General features: G+C 37.2%; 6 protein-coding genes across 6 annotated transcripts; 5 read left to right on the top strand and 1 right to left on the bottom strand.

The window, feature by feature from the left end:
- Positions 1-953: 953 nt before the first annotated feature.
- MONOS_6740 (uncharacterized protein) lies at positions 954-6,094 on the top strand. Its single transcript, XM_067876996.1, has 7 exons — positions 954-1,045; positions 1,092-1,294; positions 1,352-1,557; positions 1,638-1,768; positions 1,923-2,046; positions 2,181-4,026; positions 4,234-6,094. The coding sequence occupies exons 1-7, from the start codon at positions 982-984 to the stop codon at positions 4,771-4,773; spliced, it is 3,114 nt and encodes a 1,037-aa protein (XP_067733196.1). The 5' UTR covers positions 954-981; the 3' UTR covers positions 4,774-6,094.
- A 164-nt stretch (positions 6,095-6,258) lies between these two features.
- Positions 6,259-8,452, top strand: MONOS_6741 (putative lysophospholipase III). The gene is made up of 5 exons (XM_067876997.1): positions 6,259-6,404; positions 6,455-6,654; positions 6,713-6,826; positions 6,910-7,573; positions 7,720-8,452. Exons 1-5 carry the CDS (start codon positions 6,272-6,274, stop codon positions 7,848-7,850), a joined length of 1,242 nt encoding a protein of 413 aa, XP_067733197.1. The 5' UTR covers positions 6,259-6,271; the 3' UTR covers positions 7,851-8,452.
- Positions 8,453-8,609: 157 nt separating this feature from the next.
- On the top strand, positions 8,610-10,843 carry MONOS_6742 (alpha amylase). The gene has a single exon (XM_067876998.1). It carries the CDS (start codon positions 8,651-8,653, stop codon positions 10,529-10,531), a length of 1,881 nt encoding a protein of 626 aa, XP_067733198.1. The 5' UTR covers positions 8,610-8,650; the 3' UTR covers positions 10,532-10,843.
- Positions 10,844-11,024: 181 nt separating this feature from the next.
- On the bottom strand, positions 11,025-15,374 carry MONOS_6743 (uncharacterized protein; the record flags this gene model as incomplete). Its single annotated transcript, XM_067876999.1, has 5 exons — positions 11,025-12,308; positions 12,410-12,483; positions 12,568-12,701; positions 12,923-15,119; positions 15,194-15,374. The coding sequence occupies 5 exons, from the start codon at positions 15,372-15,374 to the stop codon at positions 11,025-11,027; spliced, it is 3,870 nt and encodes a 1,289-aa protein (XP_067733199.1).
- Positions 15,375-15,615: 241 nt separating this feature from the next.
- On the top strand, positions 15,616-20,883 carry MONOS_6744 (uncharacterized protein; the record flags this gene model as incomplete). Its single annotated transcript, XM_067877000.1, has 5 exons — positions 15,616-15,771; positions 15,854-16,054; positions 16,112-16,243; positions 16,296-16,505; positions 16,576-20,883. The coding sequence occupies 5 exons, from the start codon at positions 15,616-15,618 to the stop codon at positions 20,632-20,634; spliced, it is 4,758 nt and encodes a 1,585-aa protein (XP_067733200.1). The 3' UTR covers positions 20,635-20,883.
- Positions 20,884-21,536: 653 nt separating this feature from the next.
- Positions 21,537-24,759, top strand: MONOS_6745 (uncharacterized protein). The gene is made up of 2 exons (XM_067877001.1): positions 21,537-21,675; positions 21,728-24,759. The coding sequence occupies exons 1-2, from the start codon at positions 21,559-21,561 to the stop codon at positions 24,293-24,295; spliced, it is 2,685 nt and encodes an 894-aa protein (XP_067733201.1). The 5' UTR covers positions 21,537-21,558; the 3' UTR covers positions 24,296-24,759.
- The last annotated feature ends 13 nt before the right edge of the window (positions 24,760-24,772 follow it).

Consider the following 24,772-nt stretch of genomic DNA (forward strand, 5'->3'; position numbering starts at 1 on the left):
ATCATCCAATTCCTTCTAAAAAATATATTCTCAATCTATTATTCATATCGAACTTACAGTTTTTCAATCTAAAATTCATGATATAGTTAATTATTCAAAGCACAAGAGATGAACAAAAGGATCATTGAACATTTCGTTTTCTTTCAAATATTAAATTTTTCTTTCAAATGGAGCTAAATATTTCACTTCAAATATTTTCATTGAAAAATTATGTACTTTTCGTTGACTTTTTGTATCCAAAAAACACAATAAAGATGTGTTTATTTTTTGACATTCGTGAAATGTTGAAAAACTTTGTGTTTTGATTTCTTCGATGCCTGTTTACAGTATTGAAAATCAAATTTATTTTGAAATCAGAGAAAGCCAAATAAAGTTATGAGTGAAACAATGTTATTTTTGATTCATGCAAAAAAAGCTTGAAAGTCCGAATTTTCCACCATATTCTTAAAAAAACAATTTTTAAATGGGAACAAATTTTTTGTTTGATGAATTTTGTTCCATTCAGTGCTTTCAAAGTTATTTCTCAACTGTATACTATTTCTTCATCCCCCCACCCCCATCCCCATGAAAATGATAAAATAATTATTAAAATAATACAGTTAAAAGTTTGTAACAAATCATTGCTTTTTCCATAAATGAAAGAATTTTGTTCCAGATGCAAGTTTTATGTGAAAATATATTTTATTTTTATTTTTATTTAATAACTATTTATTTTTTGATTATTTATTTTTTGAAATCCAATAGTGGACTCTCAAGACAACGTTTCAAGGAAACGACAATATTTGAGCATTCAAAAACAGAAATTTGTTGATAATTCAATATCTGTTGAATTTAATTTTTTTTTGAAAAAAATCAAAATAGCCCCTTCTTAGAGTTCAATGATTTTGCTAATTTTCAGTTTTCATATTTGGAATATTTTGAAATTTTGTTGTTATATTTTATAATGAGATTAAGATCAAAATTGTTGGAGTATTTGCAGAGATGGTACTGTTGATTTTTGCTTTGATTATTCCACATCTTTTTGATGCAAAAGTTGTGGATGGAGGTTTACTTTACAATTTTTTATTTAAAGCATATTGATTTTGCGACAGTTACTGATAATGCAGGGGTAATTGAAGGAATTGCCAGGGGCATGTACCATACTGTAAATGTCATTCCAAGAATAAAGCAAAATGCAGTGATAGATGGAACTGAATTTGAAATCCAAAGTTTTTCAGATGTGGCTGTACATTTTTTGGTTGCAAATAGTCGTTCTTCAAAGGATGTGTGGACTTTAATATCGAAATATGCAATTGTATGCGTTGCAGTTCGAACTTGCTTGTCAATTTTTTAATAAAATTTGATTATTAAGTCAATCGTCAGCGTTTGCATTGTTACGGCTGTAGCTTTTCTGGCTTTTTTTGTTTTATCGGTAATTTGGTGCTTTTGCCAATGCATTGGTACACGTCCAAATTCAGATGTTCGACCACGTTGCTGTGCGGTTTGTCGTTGGAAACAAAATCGAAAAGCTGTTTGGATATGCAGGATCATTTTCTCAATAATGTGTTTAATGATGCTGTATGATAATATTACACACAAAACTCTTGAAATTTCAACCTTATTAATACTCACCTTTTAACGTTTCAATATTTTTGTAGATTTGGAGTCATAATCACAACAGTGGGAGGAATATTAACAAATGAAAGCGTAAAACTTGTGTTCACAAACTGCACTGGAACTATTGGATGGTTTTCCGAAAGCATTAACAAACTAAAAGTCGTTACAGAAGGTATTTATTAATCTTTTGTTGTTATATTAACTTTTCTTTTTTAATATTGAAATTATATTTTATAAATCCAAAACTTGAACTTAAACATTTGTACGATTCCGAATTTCTGTATTTTTAAACTTTTTTATTTACAAATGATAATCCCAAAAAACAGTGGGAAATGCTTACGGAGATATGACATCGTCTGTTGAAGAGTATATAATGAATGATGGAGGCTTAGAAGAATACTACAAACTTCTAGAGCACGCAGAATCTCTTGCCAACGGACTGAATATTATGTATGCAATTTACAAACTATTTGAGAAAAATTAATGAAAAAGAAACGATTATATGTTAACATTCGAATTTTCATAATTTTATTTTCTTTTTTTGGGACATTTTCATTTTTATAATGTTAATTATATTTAAATAGAAATAAGCAATTCACCAGCATAAAAGATAGCAATAGTTTCACTGCTGTAGATGATCTTCCCGATTTGAGCAACTCGATCATATCTTTCAACACAGCTCTGGATCCAATTCATTCATCTTATTCATATCAATTCACAAACTCTCCAATAACCAAAGACAGAGGCAGCAATGAACCAGCTGATGTGTTGACAAAACTAACAGAAATGTGTGAAAGTTGTGAGAATATTCTGGTGCCTGCACATGCTGAAATGGCAAACTTCATCAAAAGTCTTATTCTTCTCAACAACAACAACATCAATGGAGACGAGGCAAATGGTGCAACTGATGGTTCATTCAATCCAACGTTGAGCAGCATATTTGACAGAATCAACACAGCAAGAAATAAAATTGTTGGAAACGTTTCAAGTTCTTTTCCATATATAGATTTTGCAGCCATTAACAGCAGTTTAAATAGCGGAAAGGATGTAATAGATAGAGTATTGAATGATTCACAAAACAAAGAAATAATAAAGACAGCTGCTTTGAAGTATTTGGGGGTGATGAGCGATCTGCTTGAGGCCATTAATTCTGCAGCTGTTTTTGGTGATGACGGAGAGGTTTATTCTTGCAGCAATCTTCCTCCCTCAGAACCAAATACATCTTCTTCATCTTCTTCATCTTCTTCATCTTCATCACACACTTCATTTTTATCTCTTAATGAAATGTCTGAACCCAGCAATTATCATTTCTCACACGCCAAACAGCATCCAACTAGAAAATTGACTGGCAATGAAGCAACTACGGAACTTAAAATAATCAAAGTCGATGAGAATTTAGTTACCAAAGTAAATGCCGAAGAAAACAGAGAAGTACAAGGAATTACAGTTTCAGATGATAATATTCCTGAAAACATTACAAATTTGGATTGCTTTGAAAATGCTCGTAAAAACTTATCGTCACTTGCGATTGGGCTGGGTGTGCTGGACAATGCGATTGGCCAGGTGGACGAGGTGTTCTACGAAGCATCCGACACGCTTGTCAGAGGAGGCAACTACATCGGCGAGCTGTACGGCTTCATCGACGAGTTCAAGGCGCTGTACACTTCCTACGGGGATGTGATTGTGTACTCGGTGGCAGGCTTTCTGGGGGCGTTTATGCTGCTCCTGCTGTCGACGCTGGTGTGCGGGTGGTGCTGTTCAGACGACTCCATCGTGTGCTGCTCGACCCTCTGCAACGAGGTGTTTGTGGTCATTCTGGGCGCAGTAGCTGTTGTGCTGTCCTTCTTCGCATTCGGCTTTATGGATGTCTATCGGGACTTTTACGAGACGACAGACCTGTCGAAGTTCAACCCGGTGTTTAATTACATCGTCGATCTGACAAAGAAAGAGGACAACACAACAGACACACCAACAAACGGAGGGAAAGGACAGTTCACAAAGGAAGTGGAAGAGCTCATAGAAGAAATGGAAGAAAAGAGAGCAGAATATTTGGATCGGATGGAGAAGAGAAAGAATAGAACGAGCAGAATATCTCATTTCGTGTCTCTGTTGGAGCCACAGTCTCAGTCGCATTCTTCTTTTGCTGAATCGTCTTTTTCTGAAAATCGATCGCCATTCAACGAAGGCGCCTCTCATCTCAATCAAGATGACACCAACATTACAGTTCCAGATTTCAATGGGCTGTTCCCATTTAACAACCTCGTTGGCTCAGATGTTGCGACATACTATTTGCGGTGGAGCGAAGACAAACAGAATCCATTACATGCCACATTTGTGGATGGAATAAGAGAGCTTCTGGGAAAAGTCATCACAAGCACAGAAAATATTGACCAGATATTCCAAAATAAAGTTGATTCAGAATCATTCAAAGTATGCAATATCTCATTAATTGGATATGGAAATGAAAAAAAAATGTCTATTGAAAAAGAAAAAAAAATTTTTTTTATAAAATTGTTGAACTTATTCACTTGAATGAAAATGACCGATGCATTTGCTGAACTTTTATTCTTCAATTATTTATCATTATTTTCATTTTGAATGATATTCATTTGTTTTTGCATCTGTTTGAATTGACAGGCAAAGTTGTATGAGCAAGGCAATGCGTCGATGGATGCTCTGAATGGCTTCTTAGACAACACGGTTGTTCCGATCATCGACCACAACACAGTCACCCCTGTTTTATACGAGTTTATGAATCCTCTGTTCATCAAAGCGTCTCACTCACTCGCTGTTGTCTGGGCAGGCGGGTTCATCACGCTCGTCTTTGGCATCCCGATGATCTCCATTCTCTACTGCGGCCGCACACTTTGGAAGCCTCTGAAGGGGAAGGCCAAAGGCAGCAGCGCCAGTCGCCAGAGGAGCTACGCAGCAAAACCAGCTGGGAAAGGAAAGGCACCTCCGAAGCGACAGGACGGGAGAGGCGGAAGAAGCACAAGGAAAGTGGAGGCATCGAAGTCGGTGAGAGGGAAGCCTGGACATTCAGGGGGACAGTCAAGAGGAAAGTCTTCAGGAAGAGACAGAGACAGAGAAAGAGAAAGAGACAGGATGCGTTCAAGAGATGGTCATGGTCACCATCACAGCTATTCTTCAAGCTCATCGAGGTCACGAAGAAGATAGAATGGAGGCGATTGGCTATTGAAGACAAGCAACTGACAAGCTAATACAAAATATATGTTCATTAACATATTCAAATGAAGAGTTCATTGTGAATGCAAAATGACATTTTTTTCACTTTAACCAACATCAAAGAGATGTTCAATTATTCACAGCGATGACACCTTTTCGATTTTGCTGATTCACAAAATTTCTCTGATTTCATTTGCTTTCTTTTCTGATGGAAGTATTTCGCTGTTTTGTTTCTTTGGCAGCTGTTCTTCATTCTCAAAGACATCAATTTATTCTCAACAGATTGTCATTGCTTGTCCACTCGCACTCTTATCTGCTCGGCAACAGCCAACTTTCAAGTCTTTTGTGTTTCATGATCGCTTCTTCTGTTCCACTTCTTCTGCCCTTTTTGGATTGTCTCAAATGCTCTTCAATCAAAATATTTAAGCGAAAGAAATGATGTCTTCAAAATCGATTATGACTTTCCTTGTTTTGAGAAAGAGAACCAGTTCAACAGCAGAACATCAAATAAATTGCATTCTGCTTTGAAGTTTTTTGCTTTCTTTTGATTGCTTTCTGCTTTCATTCTATTTGAAGTTATTGTTGGAGTGGTTGTCTTCTTTTGCTCACAAAAGCATTAAATTCCTTTTTTGCTCTCCAAATTATGTTTTCTTCATGCTCTCATCAAAATTTGCATTTAGGCACTTTTTTTTAGGCGTTTTTCTTTGGTTTTTTAAGCTTTTTGCTCACATTTCTGTTTAAGCTGAATGTCAGAAATTTATTTTTGAAATGCAACATTTTTACAATCTTTTTCGTTTATCGTTCATTTTAGCACAATCACGTAACATCAGTTTTATTCGGCTTGACTTTCATATTTTGATTGTCGACTGCAACTTTTCATTGTTTTCATAGACGGGATGATTTTAAATGCGATTTTCTTGCATTTTTAATCTTTTCATATTTTCGTTCCTTTTCGTTGCTTTTTGCATTTCCTTTTTTCAATAATAATTTTTAATGCAATAATTTTATTGCTTTTTGTTGTTTTTCGTTAGCTTGCTATTTGCAATTTTTCTATTTTCTTTTAAATATCCTGATATATTCGCTTTGACGATATCTTTTTATCACTTTGATTTTTAAATTTCATCATCGAATCAAGCTTTGATACCTCACTTTTTTATTTGATATTTGTAAGTTGTATTTTTCGAAAATTGAAAATTTCACTTCACTTTTATTTAAAGGTATTAGTTGACTACTTTTTTTTTTTGAACCGTTTTGCATATCATCAACAAACGTTTTATATTATTTTCGACAAAAAAATTAGTTTTTAAAAAAATAATTCCTTTCAAATAAAAAGGTTTAAAACATCTAAAGAAATTGAATATTATTTGCAAATTATCCCAGTAATTTTATTAAAAATTATAAATGAGGGAAACTCAAACGATTCAAAAGTCCAACAAGAAAAAGCGAAACCTTTATTTGACAAAATTATGTAACCATAAGTTTGTTTTCAATGAAGCTGTTGTTTCTTTTTGGAATTGCTTACTCCCTTTTTGACGGTATAATATCAGACGAACCAGAAGATCTTAGTTTTACTGGCAAGTACGCCCCAAGAAAAGATCTTGATCCAGTGATTCTTATTCCTGGTTTGATATTGATTTTTGAGATTTTGAATAGAGTATTTTTCTTCAAATAGGACTTGGAGGAAGCAGAGTTGAATACACCCTTAAAAATGAATCAAAATGGAAGCCCCTTTGGCTTGATGTTTCTCGTGCACTTCCTGGAAAATATGAAGAGTGGATTCGCCAATTAACACCTGTATATGATGTTAACTCCGACACATATACATCCCAACCAGATCTTTCTACAAGGCCCATTGATTATGGAGGAGTTGAGGTACTTTAATTTTGTTTTTTCTTTGAAAGAAAACATTCTTTAAAACAAATCAAAATAGGGTGTAAGATATCTTGATTCATTGGCAAAGAACATTTCCGGTTACTACAACGTCATTTTGACAGCGATGGAGCAAACTGGCTATAAAATTGGAAAGAACGTTTTTGGGGCACCTGTGTGCTTATTGAATTTTTAATGAAAATTTATTTTAAAGAAACAATTTTTATTATATATACTGTTAATAATTGTAATTTTAAGTTTGATTGGAGACTCGCAAATGCAAAGCAAATTATGACAAACGGAATGTGCGAAAAGCTGAAGGCTTTGGTTGAAAAAGCTGCTTCTTTAAATCCGGGCAAAAAAGTTCATCTTGTTGGACATAGCATGGGATGCACATTTATCCAACAGTTTTTGCGGAACTATGTACCAGAAGGATGGAGGAAGAGGTATGTTGCATCATTCATTTCGATTAGCGGGCCTTATGGAGGCTCATTCGAGGCATATGCACATCTGGCATCACTACACAAGTGGGGGTCTATTCCCATTCCATCAAAATTTATCCACAAGATTTCACAAACATTGGGAGGAATATTTTGGATGCTGCCAAACTTCAATGCATATTCGAGTGACACAGTTCTTGCGCGGATTCCAAAAGCAAACATGGTTATCACAATGGGAAATATGACTCAGACTTGGATTTCCTCAAACCGAAGTGAAGTTCTTGCGGGAGTCAGAAGCACAATGAACCACGTGAATCAGATAGATCCACCACAAGTTCCAACATACATTTTATATTCGAATGGCCAGAAAACATTGCGCGAGATACAAATCGATGGACCAGCTGATTCGTGGTGGCAAACTGAAAGCAAGACCACTTTGGTGGGTGATGGAGATGGAACTGTGCCAATTGAGTCTTTGATGGGTGTGTAATTGTTATTAGTTTTTCTTCCCCCATAAAATTGCTATTATTTTCTATTTATGTTATTTCATTACACTTTGTTGTTCCTCGCCACATTTCTTTTTGAAATGTTTTGTGATTGTGAATGTCTGTTTATTTGCTAATTGCAGCTCCTCTCCGCTGGAAAAACCAGCAGGCTGAGCCAGTCACTTCTGTCCTCGTGGAAAACGTGGGCCACTTTAAGATTTTGAAAGAAGAAAAAACAGTCAACACAATTCTTGATGTCATCTCCAGAGACTAAAATTTGAAAAAAAAGATGGTTTTAATGATTATTTTGAGGAAAAGGATTTCGAAGAGGAGAAAAGTGTTGCCCGAAACTTATTAACACATTTCATGAACTTTCTGTAAATTTTTTTTAGCTTATTATCTATTTTGCGAAGAGGCTGACGACAGAGTTGGTTCACTCACGTTGATTTCCTCGCAATTTTATTTGTTGATGAAAATGTGTTAATTAAATAGAGTTCATTATCTTTTGGTTGTACCTTTTTTATTTAATTTATCTGTTTACACTTTTTAGATTTTAACTTCGTATAGAACTTATTTTTTCTCTGACCTGATATTTGCATTTGAATTTCTTGGAATTTACTTTGTGGGTAAGGCTTATTTTTTCAAAACCTTTTACCACGGATATTTAGTGCTTTGCATCCAATTTGAAGATCGTTTTTTAACGAATTTTACACTCTCTGCATTTGCACTTTATTATAATTGGATGCAAGTTTAAATATTCTGAGTTTGAATTTATTAACAGAAAATTTCAATTAGGAAGTTTGTGAATCATTTTTCGAAAAAAAAAAAAAAAAAAAAAAAAAAAAAAAAAAAAAAAAAAAAAAAAAAAAAAAAAAACTGGAAGATCGAAGTGTTTTTTATTAACATTGAATTTAAATAGCGAGGAGAAAAAATTCAAACAATATTCGATTCATTTCATTGATTTTTTATTCTTAAACGGATGAATCAATATCTTCCGAAACACATGATTAATGGGAAAATTTGTGTTTTTTGATAGCCTAATATAAGAAAACAATTGATAATACAGTTTCCCCGATGATGTCACAAAAATTCACTTTGAGAAAGATTTTTGCAGTATCTTTTGCTGCGATACTTGCAACTATTGCAGTTGTTGTACCTCTTGTTGCAATCCGTTCCCCAATGGTTATGAAAAAATCAAGAAAAGATCTTCCTGGATGCGATCTTAATCCAACTTTGTCATGCACAGGAAATGAAGGAAACATGAATGAAAAATGGAAGGATAACTTATGGAACACACCGCCAAGAAACCATTCAAAGTGGCATGCAGGTTTCCAAGATATGAGCGTTTTACAGGGTTATCCCCAACTGCAATACAACGCTGATCACACTGAGTGCACTGTCACAATTTACACAAAAACCAAAAATCCAATGCTTCTTTATTATTATTTTGACGGTCAAATTCAATCAAGTCCTTCAAAGAAATATGATACATCATACAAGAACTCACTGAAGGTCATCGTGACTGCAAGATCTGGTGAAAGATTGGAGTTAGATGAGATTGATTTCTTGTGGAATGTCCAACCTTTAAGACCAAGAAGTGGAGATTATCGCAATGGACAAAAAGGAGCAATCGTTGAATTATTTGGATGGCCTGATGCAGATATTGCTCAAGAATGCAAATTTATTGCGGATGCAGGATATCTTGGAGTAAAGTTATTCCCACATCAAGAACAGTTGATGTCTCTACAACCAATGGACAATGAGCTCAATCCATGGTATTTCATGTATCAACCGGTGTCATATCGTCTTCAAGGAAGAATGGGTTCAAGATCTCAGCTTCGTCAAACAATTAAAGTTTGCCGTTCTTATGGTCTTCGCGTTTACGCTGATGCGGTTGTGAATCATATGACTGGAGGAGGAAACGATGCTCAAGAACACAGAAATCCAGGAGCTGGATGTGTGCATTGGCCAGCAAAGAATTCATCAGCAGGAGAGAATTTATCTCCATTTTACACTCATTCATACACTTATGAAATCAATGATTATAACGGAAGACCAAATAATGCACTTGAATATCCAGGTGTTCCATACGGACCAATGGATTTCCATTGCGATAAAGGAATTAATTCATGGACTGATCCAAACATCCTCAACACTGGATGGCTTGTGGGATTAGCTGATTTGAACACTGGAACTGATTACGTTAGACAAAGGATTGCTGATTTCTTTGTTGATTTATTGTCCATTGGATTCACAGGTTTCAGAATTGACGCAGCAAAACATATTCATCCAAAAGATTTAGCAGCTATTTTCGCAAAATTCAAGGCTCGTCTGGGAGGAAATATTCCGGATGATTGGTTCACATGGCTCGAAGTTTTAACTGGTGGAGAATCATGGCTTCTTGTTCAAGATTCTGATTACTCTTACACCGTTGGCCTCACAAGAGAAATGAAAGCTGTTGGATTGAGCGAATCTGATATTTCAAAAGTTAGAATTTGGTGGAGTGGCTATCCAAATGAACCATTTAACGATAATGGAACATTAGATAACAAGCGTAAGGTTATTCAAAACGACGATCATGATCAACAAAATCCAGGTTCATCATCAAGAGACATGCACGATAAAGGATGTGTTCTTGTTAAGGGATGTTCACCTGATAATCACAGAAATTATGAAAAGAAACTCTTCCTCGATCCTTATGAAGTTCGCGATAATGATAATGATTGGCCAATTAGAATGGTGCTTTCTTCTTACTATTTTGATAACGGTGTTGCAAGTATCCCAGATGGACAATCTGATTGTCGTCAATGCAAAGTGACATGTGATGGTTGCAAAACAAAGACATACACAAAGGCTTACAATCCAAATGCAAGACCTTATTCGGGGAAAGGTTACACATACGTTCATCGTGATACAGAAATTATTGCGGCAATGAGACAATGGATGCATCTGTGAATAATGTTTTAAAATGTCTTATCCGCTTCGCTTCATAAAAAAATTTTTTTTGTTGTTAGAAATTATGTTTAAACTTGAATTGAGTTAGAAACATTTTTATGTTGATAGATTTTTCGTATGTTTTGATTATTTTTTGTATATTTTTTATTCAAAGTTTTTCACATTGTATATATTTAATTGTTTTCTGTCTTTTCGATTTTTATCATGTAAATAAAGTTTTTATTTATCTATGAGTGATCTATTTTTTTCAAAATTGTAAAATATTTCAAAGGTGTTTTTGAAAGATAGTGGTGATTCAAAAAAAAAAAAAAAGAAGAAGAACTGAAAATGACAAAAGAGCATATTAAGGAAATGAAAAGGAAAATCTCCATATTTTCAAAGCAAACAAAACTTTCTTTGAAAGGTCTTTGATGAAATTGTTAGTGGAATAGGATAAGGATTTACACCCAACAATAAAACACAAAATGAAAAAGAACAGCAACCTTCTCTCTATTCATCTCCTTCCCCACCTCGAATTCGCATTCTGCTCATCTTCAATAGCCTTCTTCATTCCTTCAACCACCATATCGCGTATCTCATATCTCAGCAGCGTAAAAAGCGGGAAAATAATCACATCCTTTGCTATCTTTCGCTTTGAATAATCGCCTGAACGTGACCTGTCAAATTGGGCAGCATTCAACGAAGCAGAAGAAGCTGCATTGTCTGTTCCGAATCCGGGCACATCTGTTTCAAACATATCTCTCTTTCCTGAACCAAACCCAAGCAGCTCGTCCTTCCTCTTCTGCGCTTTGGGATACGTCAGCTGGTAGTGTCTCTTCCTAAGCTCAGTCAACTTGTTTCGGATGATCGAATAGCGGATCGTTTCTGGCACAAGACTCGGTGGAGGATTGGCTGCTCCGCCTGTCCCTTCTCGTCTGCCTCTCGCACTGCGGGATGTCGCATTTGCCGAGCGGGACGTGACATTTCCAGAAGCGTTGCGGTCAGTTGCATTTCCTTTGCTGAAGATATTGATTCCGCTAAGGTTGAGAGAGAAGTTCAGAAGAGGGTTTGCTGAAGATGACGAAGAGACCGAAGACAAATCCGATTCGAGAAGAGAAGAAGAAGAGCTCTGCCTTGTCAGCGCATGAGACAAAGATGACGTTGAGCTCTGCCTCGAAAGACCAGGGTGATGTTGCAAACTGGATGAGGATGTGGACTTTGACAAGACAGCTGGCAGATGGGTAGTGGAAGATGAAGCGGCGTTGCTGTTGGACTTGGCAGGCTGCAATTTGGACCCAAAAACAGCAAGAAATTCTTCAACTACTGAAATAACATCGATGCTGCTTATATCGCGTAACGATTTTTGCTTTGTGAAATTCTTTTTTGGCTTTGTCTCTTGAACAGGTGCGCCTTCTTTGGCTGATCCGTTGGTCGGCTCTTCAACTCCGTCTTTGCCTTGCTCATTCTGTTTTGTGTTGTCTGCTTCATTCTTGCTGTTCTTGTCCGCATTCTCTCCTTCTTCGCTCTTCTCCTCCTCCACTTCACTCTCCTCCTCCACCTCGTTGATCACGCTCCACTCGTCCAGCGCATTCCTCGCTTCCTCCGAGCGCGGATCAACAATCTGCTTCCCGTACTTCTCAACAAGCACTTGGTGCGCTTTCTCGTCGGGATCTTCGGCTGCTGTCGACGTCAGCGGCATCTCAGCATCCTTCGAAGTGAAGCGGAAGCGCTTGTACTTCAGCGGATCGCCCCATTTGGATGGATGGTGGCGAAGAAGAACTGCCTCTTCATAACGCCACTACAGATAAAGAGGGAGAAAAGAAAAGAGGAAGAAGAAAGATAATACAAAAAGAAGATAAAATAAATCATCGTTAATATTAGTGAAAAAATAATATATACCATCAAATCTATTGCTTTCATCCTGTGTGACAAACATTGAATGAATGAGGCCACTTTTCTCTGTCCATTGATTACTGAATAACATTTGAATAAATAACAATATTAATTAATAAGAAAGTTGTTTAATCTGTTAAATTCAAAAGCATCATCGTTCATACTCAACTGTCTGTATTGTGATACTCTTATCACAAACAGCATTTGAACGCGTGTCTGAACTAAGCAGCGACGAATAGAAGACAAATACCCAAGACGACATTTTGTGCGGAAGTGCAGAACAAATCTCCCAAGCGAACTAAAATAGATAGACAAGCATTTCAAAATTTGAAATTTGAAATTTGAAATAAAAATGTGAATAACAAATAAAAATCAAAGATAAGCAATGCAAAAGAGTTTAAGCAGTATCAAAAAACCGAAATTAGGTATCTACAAATAGTCAATCCATATAACCAAAAAATATTCGTTGAACATAACATATTTTATTAACATCTAATCATCTTCTGCTCATCCACATACCGTGACAGAGTTTCAAATGACATAACCATTTGCCTTCTCCTTTTCTTCATTTCGATTGCAATTCTTTCTCTTCTCTGCCTCTCCTTTTCAGCTTCTATCAGCGCCAGCAGCTTTCTCCTTCCCCTGTCTTCAGCAAGCGCGTCTGCAAGCACCGATAGCCTCGCCAGCAGATGCACCACAATCAGCATCCGCTGCGCACCCGCCTTCAATTTGTGTGTCGTTCTGTACTGCCCAGGGCGCGGCCGTGATGCGTCCTTCGCCAGCTCCTCGCGCAGAAACGAGAACTGACGCTGCTGCTGCTCGTAGAGGCTGTTCTCATAGCGCTCTCTGACCTCCTCCATGTGCACACGGTGGGCAGCCAGCGACTGTTCAGAGAGGACTGTGAGTGGGGTGATGAGGCGAGGGTCAGCAGGCGAAGTGGTTGAGAAGGAGAGCTTGGGCGAGGCAGAGGAAGAGGCAGATTGCGAAGAACGAGACGAAGACGATGAAAGAGCTGATGGCCCAAGAGGCGATGGAGGAAGATAGACAGAATGGAGAAGAGGTGGTGATCGAAGTGGGAATGTGTGTGTGGATGTCACAGACGATGGGGTGAATGAGGTGGAGGCTGAGGAAGGCCTGTTGTATGATCTGAAAGTGGATGGACGTGTTTTTGAAGAGGCGGAATTGAGCAGTCGAGAAGAAGTGCTGCCAGAAGAAGGAGAAGCAAATGAATATTTCCGAGACGAGTCGTAAAAACCAGCAGATGATGTTTTTGGCCTGACAGAAGGAGGAGACGACAAAAGAGAGGAATTATAGCTGGAATCAGAACTTGCAGCTGGCTTCATGCTGCCATACACACTCGACGGGCGAGACCTTCTTGGCTGAGGGCTGCGTGATTGAGAAGATAGAGGCGCATATTCAGAAGAAGACAGGGCTGGGCGAGTGAATGCAAAAATGGATGGAACCGAAGACGAAGTGGCTGATGAGAGGCGAGATGACATGGCAGACGAACGAGGACGAGAAGAAATGGAAGAGGCAGGCACCGTATATGCTGATGGTGCAAACTGAGAGCGAGATGAGTGAGATGGGCGTTGGCTCCCCCGCATCACCATCTGCGTTGCACTTTCCCCTTCGCTTTCTGTACCATCCAGATCTTCCTCTCTGAAAGCGCTGCTTTCCTTTCCTCGTCCCGCTATTCCACTCAGCGCAGATGAAGTGAATCTGTCGTTACCATCGTCACTGCCCTGCTCAAGTCCAACAGCGTCTTCGTCTTCGCTTCCGCTTCCTCCAACAGTCAATGAGAGAGGCTGTCGAGATGTCATGTTGTAGCGATATCTGGCTGTGTATCCTTCCATCTGTTGGATCGGAGACTCTCCCACTTCCATCTCTCGCTGTGTTCTCAACACCAGACGCTCCATCACATCTTCTGCAGGTCCTTCGTATATCTTCTCTTTTTCTGTATCAAGTCGCAGATAAAACCCCTTCTTCTTATTCTGTCCGTGCTTTTTGTTGTTCCTTCGGCTAGAGCTTCCCCAATCGTCGCGACCATCATCTGCGTCGCCTCCACGCGTCTCTCCATCCGATGCACCGCTGCTATTTCTGCGATGAATGCTTCGCTCTTCCACTCTATTAATGCCTTGACGACTGCGACGAAGTGCAACATCCTCCATCTGCCGCTTCAGTTCGTATATTTCATCATCCAACTTGTTCCTCCGCTTTTTTTCGAAAGGGACTTTTTGCGTCATTGTGCTTGGTGACAAAGTCGATGTTCGCTTCATGCCCTGCCTCCAAGGAGTTTCATATGAGAGATTTTTCCGTGATGCGCCTGAACGTATTGGGTCACCGTCCTTTGCAGTTAACGAATGATGAGCTGCTCCAACACCCGCTTTATTTTTTGTTGAGGAAAAATTGCTCGGTTTTTCTTTGGTGCCCAGACTGAAACGTTCAACAGCATCTTGCAATCCTTGCCCATTTCCAGCCCCAGAAGAAATAAGTAAAGAATCAACATCTCTCAAAAGCTGTTTGAACTTTGCTTCATGTTCTTCCTGATGTTCTTCGAAATAACTTAATTGCGCGAATTCAGAAGATTGCGAATTACTTGCTTGAGTTGGGTCGGTGTATTGGTGATCAAGTTCTTCAAATACATCATGAACAGGATGAAATGCATTTTCAAAATCAACTGTAAAATCAGAAGCTTCTCCTAATACCAGTAAAGAATCTAAAAAATTGTAAATATTCAACAAAAAAATAATTTTAAAAAAATATTGAAATTCATGTTAATTTAATTCAAACCTGCATTTCTAGCTCGTTTAAATCCTCCTTCAAACGCAAGCAAAGCATTTACTTTGGTCATTGCACGACGTTTGACATCGGTAAATGTTGCTTTCCCAGTTTGAGATCTTGGAGTTGAATTTATTCTGCTTCTAGTTGTTTGAATAGAGCTTGGCGATCTTGGTGTGAGCAAACTATCCATACAATTAGCTCGGGCAATTTATAACAAAACTCTTAAACAACTTTTAAAAGAGAAATAAAAACAACTGTTGAAAAAACGAAACTTTAAAAAAATATGACGGGGATATTGATCAGAAGTTAATGAAAAATGCTTCATTTGAAATTTTCGTTAATATATTTTCACTTATATTATGAAACAACACATAAACAAAGAATTGATGTTTCATGAATGTAATAAAGTCTTTTTCGTGCAAAACCTCAAAATGACGGATGCTCTAGCTTCCTCAGGGAAATTTATAAATGAGGAAAGCATCAAAAATACTGTACAAAAGGGATTGTGGAGATTTCAAAAACAGATTCAGGAATACTACACAAATCTTGCAACAAAAACAGAATTTGAAAAACTACAGCATTCACATGTATAGCTTTTTTTATTAATATTCAAAAAGAGCATCATTTTTTTTTCTTTATTTGCTATTGCACCTGCATAACTTCAAAAAGATTGTTGATGCACAAAATGAATCACAAGCTGCAATAATTCAATTTGCTGATTTTATTATTGATTCTTTCCATTCTGATACTATTTCTGATCCTGAAAGCTTGAATAAATCAAAGGGTACAAATACGTTCTTGACATCAACAGAAGGCCAGGAAGTTGTGAAAGATGTTAGAATTGAAGAAAAATTGTTATCAAGACAAGAGGTTTGAGAAAAGTGCGATAAATTTTAAAGACTTTTACTTGAAATACTTATCCAAAAGGAAATTATGGAGACGCTTCATCGGGTGGAATCTCAAAATGATATTTTAAAAAATCAACTAATGCGAAGAGACAGATTGCTTGCCGAGCAGAGGGCTTTATATTTGAAAGAAATGGCAAGGCTGAGAGAACAGGTAAATGGAAGTTTTTTATTCGATTTCTTTTTAACCATCTTGGCTTTTGCAGTTATACCAAAAAAGTCTTTTAGGAGATAGTTTCATCCCTGATTCTCAAACACTTTTTAATCCTGAAGATTGGATTGATAAAGTGTTGCAATCTGAAAACAATGGGCACCAAAAGGAGGATGAAGCAGAAATCAATCGCTTACTTTTGGAAATTGAGAAAATCAAAACGCAAAGCAACATTGAGAAACGAAAATTAGAACTTGCACTGAAAGTGTGACAATCTGAAAAGAGAGAGAGATTGAAATTGACAAATTCTTTTTTTATTTTCGTTTATTTTATAGCAACAAAAGAACGATGCAACCAGCGAAAAGGAGCTGATGGAAATGAGATGGAAACAGAAAGAAGAAGAGCTGACAAAAGAGAACAAGATGCTGAACGATGCGATTGAAAGAGACTTGAATGAGAACATTTTGCTGAAAGAGCAGTTGAACGAAGCCCAGAAAGACGCTGAAGGAGCAAAAGAAGAGCTGCGCAGATTGAAATCCGACGAAGCAAACATTGCAGAAATTGAAAGAGAGAAAATGCTTGAAGAAATGCAGGAAAAGCTGCGACTGGCTGAAGTGAATGCAGCTGATGCAAACGAAGAGGCAGTCAGAGAAAGGGAACAAAGAGAGGAGATGGAGAAGAAAGAGAATGAATTACAACAGATTATCCAAGAGCTGAGAAACAAACTGGAGCAGAGCGAGGAAATGACTCAAAGAAGAGAAGAAGAAATGGCAAATCTGAAAGAAGAACTCAAAAAAGCTACACATTTGAGAGAGGGAAATGGAGAGTCAGAAGGGAAAGGTCAGGCAAACAATGGGACTTCATCTGACAATTCTGAAATAGAAGAACAGAAAAAGCTGATTGAAGAGTTAAGAAAAGAAAGAGAAAGAGAAAAGCAAGAAGCAGAACGAAAAGAGGCAGAACTACTCAAAAGAATGAGGGCTATAAAAGCTGAAGAGGAAGAGATGGAAAAAAGGAAGAAAGAATACGAAGAGCTTAAAGCAAAAGAAATCGCTGCTCGTATTTTGAGTGCGAAGCAAAAGAAGAACGAAGGATATGATTCAAAACAAGGGAAAGTGGTTGAGAGAGATTTCTCGTCAGCACAAAATGCAGACGGATTGAATGCTGAAAACAAGGAAAGTGAAGATGCCATCAAAGATAGGCAGACGATGGGGCAGTTGATTGAGTTGACGGCTGGTGTTGGAAGAGAGCAGGAGCTAAAACGCGAAAGGGCAATGAACAATTGGACGATGCTGACTGTGAAGTTGAAAGGAAAAGAGATGAAGCGAAGAATTAGTGAGGGAATCAAATACGATGAGGATGATTTTGGAGGTGATTCCGAAAAGGATTCAGACAAATTGAATGAAGAGCAAAATGATTCGCAGGATTTCGATCAAAAGCTGCAGTTTGGATTGTCTCCTTCAGCATCTTCAGGAGGCAGATTATCATTGGGCTTTTCTTCCTCTTCTCTGCGGATGTCTAAAAGCCCAATCAAAAAGATTCCGATGCACCGACTGCAGAAATGGATTGTGAAAGGGACGATGTCAACGCGCCAAAAGGAGCAGGAGGAGAAACTGCGGGCAGTGAAGAACATGATTGAGGCTGAGCGAATGCGGAACATCCAGCGTGTGTTGTCTGCAGCTTGCTTGCTGGTGAATCCTGAAGAAGGCAGTGGAAATAGCCGGAATGTGATTGAGAAGAGTTATGCTTTAGAAGAATCAGGAAAAGAAAGGAGACAAGAAAGCAAAAGTGGAAAAGAAAAAGAAATGAACGAAACATCGTTTAATAACACTTTTTCGACCACACGCAAAAAATCTCCATTATCCACATCAGCAAATGCAGATGCAGATGTCATGAAGGTTATAAAAGAGATCAGAAGAAGCGAAAAAGCGAGAGAGGAGGCAAATGAGTGGTTGAATGCAACAGCTGGGAGTGCTGTCTTTTTGGAGTCAGAAAAAGATACATCCAACAACCATTTGCATTGGAGAGATGAAGATGATGGAGATGTTGAAGTCAGAAGGTTGGTGATGGTTAAAGCAGATGACAGAGAGAATGGAGAAGAGAAGGCGAATAACCAGAAAATGGAAGGATGGACGGATAGAATGGATGAAGATGCATTCGATGCTTTTGAAAAAGAAGATGATGAAGATAAAAATGCGATGATGCTTTCTATTAAAGGCAGCAAGAATGAAGAAGGGAAAGATGTGCAATCTTCATCTCAACAGAAAACAGAGCCGCTAATCAAACTTATGCGAACAACGGAGCAGCGAAGTCAAAAGAAGCGAAGAAGAAAATTAGAATTGACCGATGAAAATAAAAGAGAGCGTGTTGGCAGTCACGAAAATAGGGCAATCTCCAGCCGCAGCATTCTGTTTAACGACGATGGAGATATTGCAAAAGAAGTGACTTATGCTTTTTCGACACAAAAACCACTAAATCAATCAGCATCATTTTTCAATTCTTCATCAGTTAGATTATCTCCACCTTCAATTCGCCACACGTCTTCACTAACTCTTTCACCCACATCCCCAATTTCTGCAACTGCAACACCAAAAAGCCCACTTTCTTCAGCTGTTAAGTCGAGCATTTTAATTCCATCACTACCTCTTCCATCTGAAGAAAACAAGGAAAATAAACAGATGCCCAACTCTAAAGATGAAGAGCTATCAAAAACTCTTCCAGCGTCTTTAAATTCTCCTTTGTCATCTTCAAATATGCTCCCTTCTCCACCTCATCTTCAGTTGACTTCCTCTTCCTCCTCCCTTTCGTTCACATCACCTTCTTCTTTTTCTTCTTTAGTACCATCTCACAAAACCCCCACAACTGCTCTATCAACCACTCTTTTCCCTCAACTCGAGTCTTCTGAACTTTTTGTGCAGAAGCAACAAAACATCTCTCCAAAAACTGTTGCAAATGAAGAACAAAAGCAAAACAAGGAGAAATCTGCAGAAAGAGCAAAAAGCTTGCCGAAAGAAAGAAAACTTGAAACATCAAAAATTGAAAGAGAAAGCAGCAAAGATTTTGAGGAAATCACAAAAGATGAGAAAAGCAAAGGAAGACAAAAGGAAGATAAAAAGAATGAGATTCTGACTGAAACAAATGATGGAATCATTAGGGGTAGCAAAGTAGATAAAGATGTTTTTGCTGTCATCGGAGAAGATGGATTCATCGAAACAAAAGAACAGTACATCAAAAATATCGAAGCAGAAATGTTTGAACAGGAACTGAATTCTCGACGAAAAAGAGCAGAACAAAAGAAGAAGGAAAGTGCAAGCGAAGAAGCAAGAAACGCGTTGGGCCATTCGAAAAATAAAAACAAAGAATTGAACGATAAGAATCTCATTTACGGGAAGCTCAAACAAACTGTTTTCGAACCAACAAAACACAAAAGCGATTTCTCAGCAATTTCTGAAGAGAAACAACAAAAAGCAAATTCAGACAAAAATGAGAGTGAAAGAAAAGTACTTTCGCCAATTCGCCTTGAAGAAAGAAGTAAGAGCGAGCAGAGTGGAAGTAAGTATTTATCAGCTTCTGACCATTCTGCCCAGTCATCTGCATCGATTCCTCTTCTGTTTGACACTCAAGGAGAACTTCTACTTGGAGGTGGAAGATCAAAATCATCAGACATGTTTTTCACCCCTCGGGATCCGCTTTCTTCTCCAATTCCGCATAGCCAACATTTTGGCGAGTCGGCATTTCCTTCATCGTCATCTCCTCTTCCTCTACCTCCTCCGCATGATGGGAAAGCAAAGACTCATTCAAACAGCAGGAAAGAGCAGACTCTTTCAGACAATGGAAAAGATAAAAAATTGACTCAAACAAGGAAAAAAGCAACTGACGCGAAAAAGACACAAGCCAACGAAGATTCTGTGAGATACATCGAAGAGCCTTATCCCCCAGAAATAGATGGCAGTGTCATCACTTCCTATTTCCTTCCTCAGCCCCCTCTGAAGCTGAAGCCAAAGGGCATCAAGAGTTCAGCAGAAGAAGAAGTAACTCCATCAAATTCTGGCAGAGAAACATTAGTTCACAATGTCAAAGGAAGTTCAATGCTTCTCCATTTGAATGAACACAACAACAAAAACCATTCAACGAATTATTTGACAAGTTCGCAACCTGCTTCCACATTAGCGCAACAGAAATTTACAAGTCAATTGCCTCAAACACTTCTTTCTTCTTCTTCTCATCAATCTCAATCGGTTGGATCTTTATCTCCAAATGACACCCATATGAATGAATTAAATTCGAATGAAACAGACAAAATCACTTATCAAACGAATATGTGCGCGAATGAGGTAAAAAATATGAAAGCTGAACACGTTCTTCCTCCACTTTTCAACCATTCTGGAACTTGAAATGTTTTGTATTTTCCGTTTTGTATGTTGTAAAGTCTTATTTTAAAGATTTTGAAATGTGGATGATTCAATTTTTTAAAATATGTATTGTTTAGAAAATATCGACGAGTTTTTATTTATTGCTTTATCAAGAAATCTCTTGTTATCAAAAGATTAAAAGGGCTTTTGATATTTTTAAATTATACGTTGTAAAAGTTGAAATTAAAATTGCTTTCAAAATTTTTGATCAGAGCATTTTTCTAATAAAAAGTCACTGAATTTTTAATTATCAGTTCAGAATGTCTTTTTTTTTTACTTTTTTTTTTTTTTTTTTTTTTTTTTTTTTTTTTTTTTTTTTTTTTTTCGAAAAGCTACCGTAGTTGTATTTTTAAGCTGAAATATAACCTCAAATTTTTTCTTATTTTGTTTTTCTCATAGTCAAATTTCTTCACTTCACAAATTAAAAGAATCTTTTGTTATTAAAAAGGAATGCTTTATAAAACGGGGAAATTCGAATTGTTAGTTAAACAATTTGCTTTTTTGAAATATCAAGTTTCTGGAATGAATGAACAAAAAAAAAAAATAGAAAAGAAAAGAAAAGAAAAAAGATAAAACATTTGATCATATTGAAACAAATATTGCATAAAAAAATGAACGTCATCTGTTCGAAACTGAATTTTATTTATTTTATTTTATTTTTTGGGAACGAATGATTTAATAAAAAGCAAAAGAATGCTTTCAATTCCAATGAACAATGAGAAAAAACGGAAATACGTTAATAAATTTTAACATTTTCAAATAAAATTTAAATATATGCTTGAAAGGTATCTTCATCAACAATAATTTTTAATATCTTCACAAGCAGATTTTTCAATGAAAATTTGTTTTATTCACAATAAAACTAATTAAAGTATGGCTTTGATCTGTGAGCTTTTTACTTTTTGGATGATATTTTCTCTTATTCTTGCTGAATTTTCTATTATATTTTGCGATTTGTGCGATTTAGACAATAATACATTGCATACGATTGCAGAAGTTAAAACCTGCTTGAACTCTATTCCAGTTTGGAGTTGAAGATAAATTATTTTTGATTTGATGCTTTTTTGGGTTTTAGAAAGAGGAAGCATATGAGGACATCAAACGTGCGAAGATGATATTGAACAATTATATCTTTTCTGACCAGCACCTTAATCCTCCGGAACCTCATAAGAATACAAAAATTAATTTGGCACAAAGTCTTGATGATATTCCAAAAGATAATTTAGAATCAATGGATATTTATATGCAAGTAGTTAATACTTTGAAAGCCTTGAAAGATCCACATACGCTATTTTTCCCTCCTTGTTACAGGAATTTTAGATATGTTCTTCCATACAGCTTTACTGCACAAATTCCTGCGGGTGAAGGAGCTCCTCTTCGCATAATCGCAATTAAGCATTCATATGAAAATGTTACAAAAAATTTCATCGATTCGGGCAAACCAAATTTGGAAAACAAAGAAATAACGAGAATTGGCTTGGAAGGGGAAAATTCTTTGAAGGATGCTTCTGAAGTGATTTCAAATTTCGCTGAGAATGAAGTGCCATATTCTAAATATCCTGTTGCGAGATTAAACGAAGCGTTAAAATCTGCGTTTGCAATTAGAAATGCGGCAGTGTATGATATCCCCAAAGCAGAAAATATATGGGTTGAATATGATGATGATGGAGAGAAAAAAGTTATCGCATTTCCATGGAAGGTTGTTGTTGGGCAAAGCATGAATGGGCTTGATTCTATTTGCCCCAAAATCGCAGAAACAAATTCGGACAATGAATCAAGGAGATCGGATAAAGCTAAAATAGAAAACGATGAAAGCAGCAAATCATTTTCATTTTCAGAGCTTCGAGAAAGAGAAATGAAAAAATTTTTGGATTTTCTGTACGAAAGTGAAGAGATCGGAGCCAAAACTATGAGAGAAGCAAATGAAAAATTTAGAGAAATGCAAATGACAAAACTACAAACAAACAATGCTTCTGGGAACAGTATCAACAAAAGAAAGGAGAATGATTTCCTTCTTCCCACAGATGCTTTGGAAGTGTTTGTAGATGACCCGAACGTTGTTGTTGGATATTCATCTGCACACAAAGTTGGATATGTCAGAATCATTTCATTTAATCCAGATGACGTAAAGCAGTTCGGACAAATTCTCGGAGATGGGATAAAAGATCTTGTGGAGAAATACAAAGCAGAGCGCTGTGTAATTGACGTACGAGGAAATGGAGGAGGTGCAGTGCTGCTTGGGATGCAGCTGAACCAGTTTCTTCATCCATCTACATATCCATGGTTTGGGCAGTATCGTCTTGTTCACAGCAAGCTCAATGAGGAGCTCTCGAAAGTTCCTGATGATGATGGACAGGTGCTTTACATCGATCCACACACTCGGAAGCAGTTCAAAGGGCGCACCTGGTATACAAACACAGACACGCTGAAATTCAGAGACACCACTCATATTCCAGAATCAGAGTATAACCGAGATTATACACCGAAGTACGAGATGGACATGTCAGATCCACCTGTCTTTCTGGAAACCATCAAAAACTGGCCCAACTATCCTGGCCATAAGAAGATGCCTATTTTTACTCCAAGCAACCTTCTGATCGTTACAGATGGACTTTGTGGATCGACCTGTGCATGCTTTGTCAAGAGACAGCAAGAGGCACATGCAGCGAAGTTTGTGGGACTTGGCTCAAATCCTCATGTTGCACAAAAAGATTACGATGTTAGTGCATTCCCCGGAGGTGCAGTGTTTTCACTGGATGGGATAGAGTCAACTGTGAAGCAAGCAAAAAATCATCCAGAATGGGGCGTAAATATTGATATGAAGGACTACAACTTCCAAAGGAAGACTACAGACATATCTTGGACTATGCATGGAATATACACGTGGGAAGAGGAAAAGAAGAAAACAGAAGAAGCAAACGATGGAGAGGATATTCAGACAGGAAAAGATCTGCTCGAGTTCAAATTAAACAAGGTCGATACAACACTGAATATGTTTCCACAACCGCTTTATGATAGGACAAACGAAGGAGTGACAGAGCTGATTGAGAAAGTTGTTCCGATATTTAACCAGTGCTTTGACTGGGAGGTGCAGGTAGACACTGAAAAATGTACAGGGCCTAAACAGTTGGAACGTCGTGCTGAATTCTCGAAAAAACAAAATACAGGGAATCATTTGTCATCCTCAAGACGCACTGCATTTGAGACCGTAAACGGCTCGGAACCTGCTCGTGTTTCAGCAGAGCACAAACTATATGGCCATCCATGTGTTGGAGGGAAGTTTGTGCAGGAGAAGTGTGTATTTGCTGGGTGCGAAGCTGGATTCTATTTGGACGGGCCTTTTGGCGATGGAGAAGAGAGCGAGTGTCTTCGCGTGCCTGACTTTGTCCCGAAGAAAGACAACCCTGATGAAGAGAAGCTGAAGAAAGAGAAAGTTCTGTATATGTCGCTGATTGGAGGAATGTTTGGAGTGTTTGTCATAATTCTGGCTGTTGTAAGTGTGGTTGTGGTGATCAAGAAAAAGAGTGGGAAAAAGATGGTTGTGGTTGAAGAGCAGAGCCCACTGTATTTCGAGGACGACTACAACACAAAAAAGAGTGGAAGCGGAGCAGGATATCAAGCTGAGCAGGCAATGTCAAAATAAGCATAACATCTGAAAAGTCATTACACTGATTTTCTTCTCCTTTTGAATATTTATTTATTTTGGATGTAAGTAATGTTGGTTAAGTGCGAATTTGTATCAACTTAATGAATATTTGCGTTATAAATTGGAAAACAAATTTTAAAAAAAATAAATTGTTTTTGTTGAAGTCTTCTGTGATAATTGTATGTAGTTCTGATGTTTAAATAATTCTAAAGTACATTCTGACCTTGAACTTTACAAGTGATACACGTTGTTTTCTTTGATATTTATAAAGAGTCCATTCGCTTATCAAATTAACACTTCAACTTCTGCATCATCTTAATTTTTCTATTTATACTTAAACTATTTCTAAATAAGTAAATTATCTTTTCAGATAACAATACTTCATATTTTACTTCATTCAAAAAAATGAATCTTCAAAATCATCAATCAACACATGCAAATTAGAGACGTCTTTATTAAAAGAAGAGAATAAGA

Source organism: Monocercomonoides exilis (genome assembly GCF_001643675.1).
Source record: "Monocercomonoides exilis strain PA203 chromosome Unknown scaffold7-2047599, whole genome shotgun sequence".
In the NCBI taxonomy this organism is placed as follows: Eukaryota; Preaxostyla; order Oxymonadida; family Polymastigidae; genus Monocercomonoides; species Monocercomonoides exilis.

Excerpts from the sequence above, each read along its gene's own strand:
- MONOS_6740 (XM_067876996.1), top strand. The coding sequence starts at position 982 with ATGGTACTGTTGATTTTTGCTTTGATTATTCCACATCTTTTTGATGCA. Across the intron at positions 1,769-1,922 it reads ACTAAAAGTCGTTACAGAAG|TGGGAAATGCTTACGGAGAT; the intron begins GTATTTATTAAT and ends CCCAAAAAACAG. Across the intron at positions 2,047-2,180 it reads GCCAACGGACTGAATATTAT|AAATAAGCAATTCACCAGCA; the intron begins GTATGCAATTTA and ends ATATTTAAATAG.
- MONOS_6742 (XM_067876998.1), top strand. The coding sequence starts at position 8,651 with ATGATGTCACAAAAATTCACTTTGAGAAAGATTTTTGCAGTATCTTTT.
- MONOS_6741 (XM_067876997.1), top strand. The coding sequence starts at position 6,272 with ATGAAGCTGTTGTTTCTTTTTGGAATTGCTTACTCCCTTTTTGACGGT. Across the intron at positions 6,405-6,454 it reads TCCAGTGATTCTTATTCCTG|GACTTGGAGGAAGCAGAGTT; the intron begins GTTTGATATTGA and ends TTCTTCAAATAG. Across the intron at positions 6,655-6,712 it reads TTGATTATGGAGGAGTTGAG|GGTGTAAGATATCTTGATTC; the intron begins GTACTTTAATTT and ends AAATCAAAATAG.
- MONOS_6745 (XM_067877001.1), top strand. The coding sequence starts at position 21,559 with ATGATATTTTCTCTTATTCTTGCTGAATTTTCTATTATATTTTGCGAT. Across the intron at positions 21,676-21,727 it reads CCTGCTTGAACTCTATTCCA|AAAGAGGAAGCATATGAGGA; the intron begins GTTTGGAGTTGA and ends TTTGGGTTTTAG.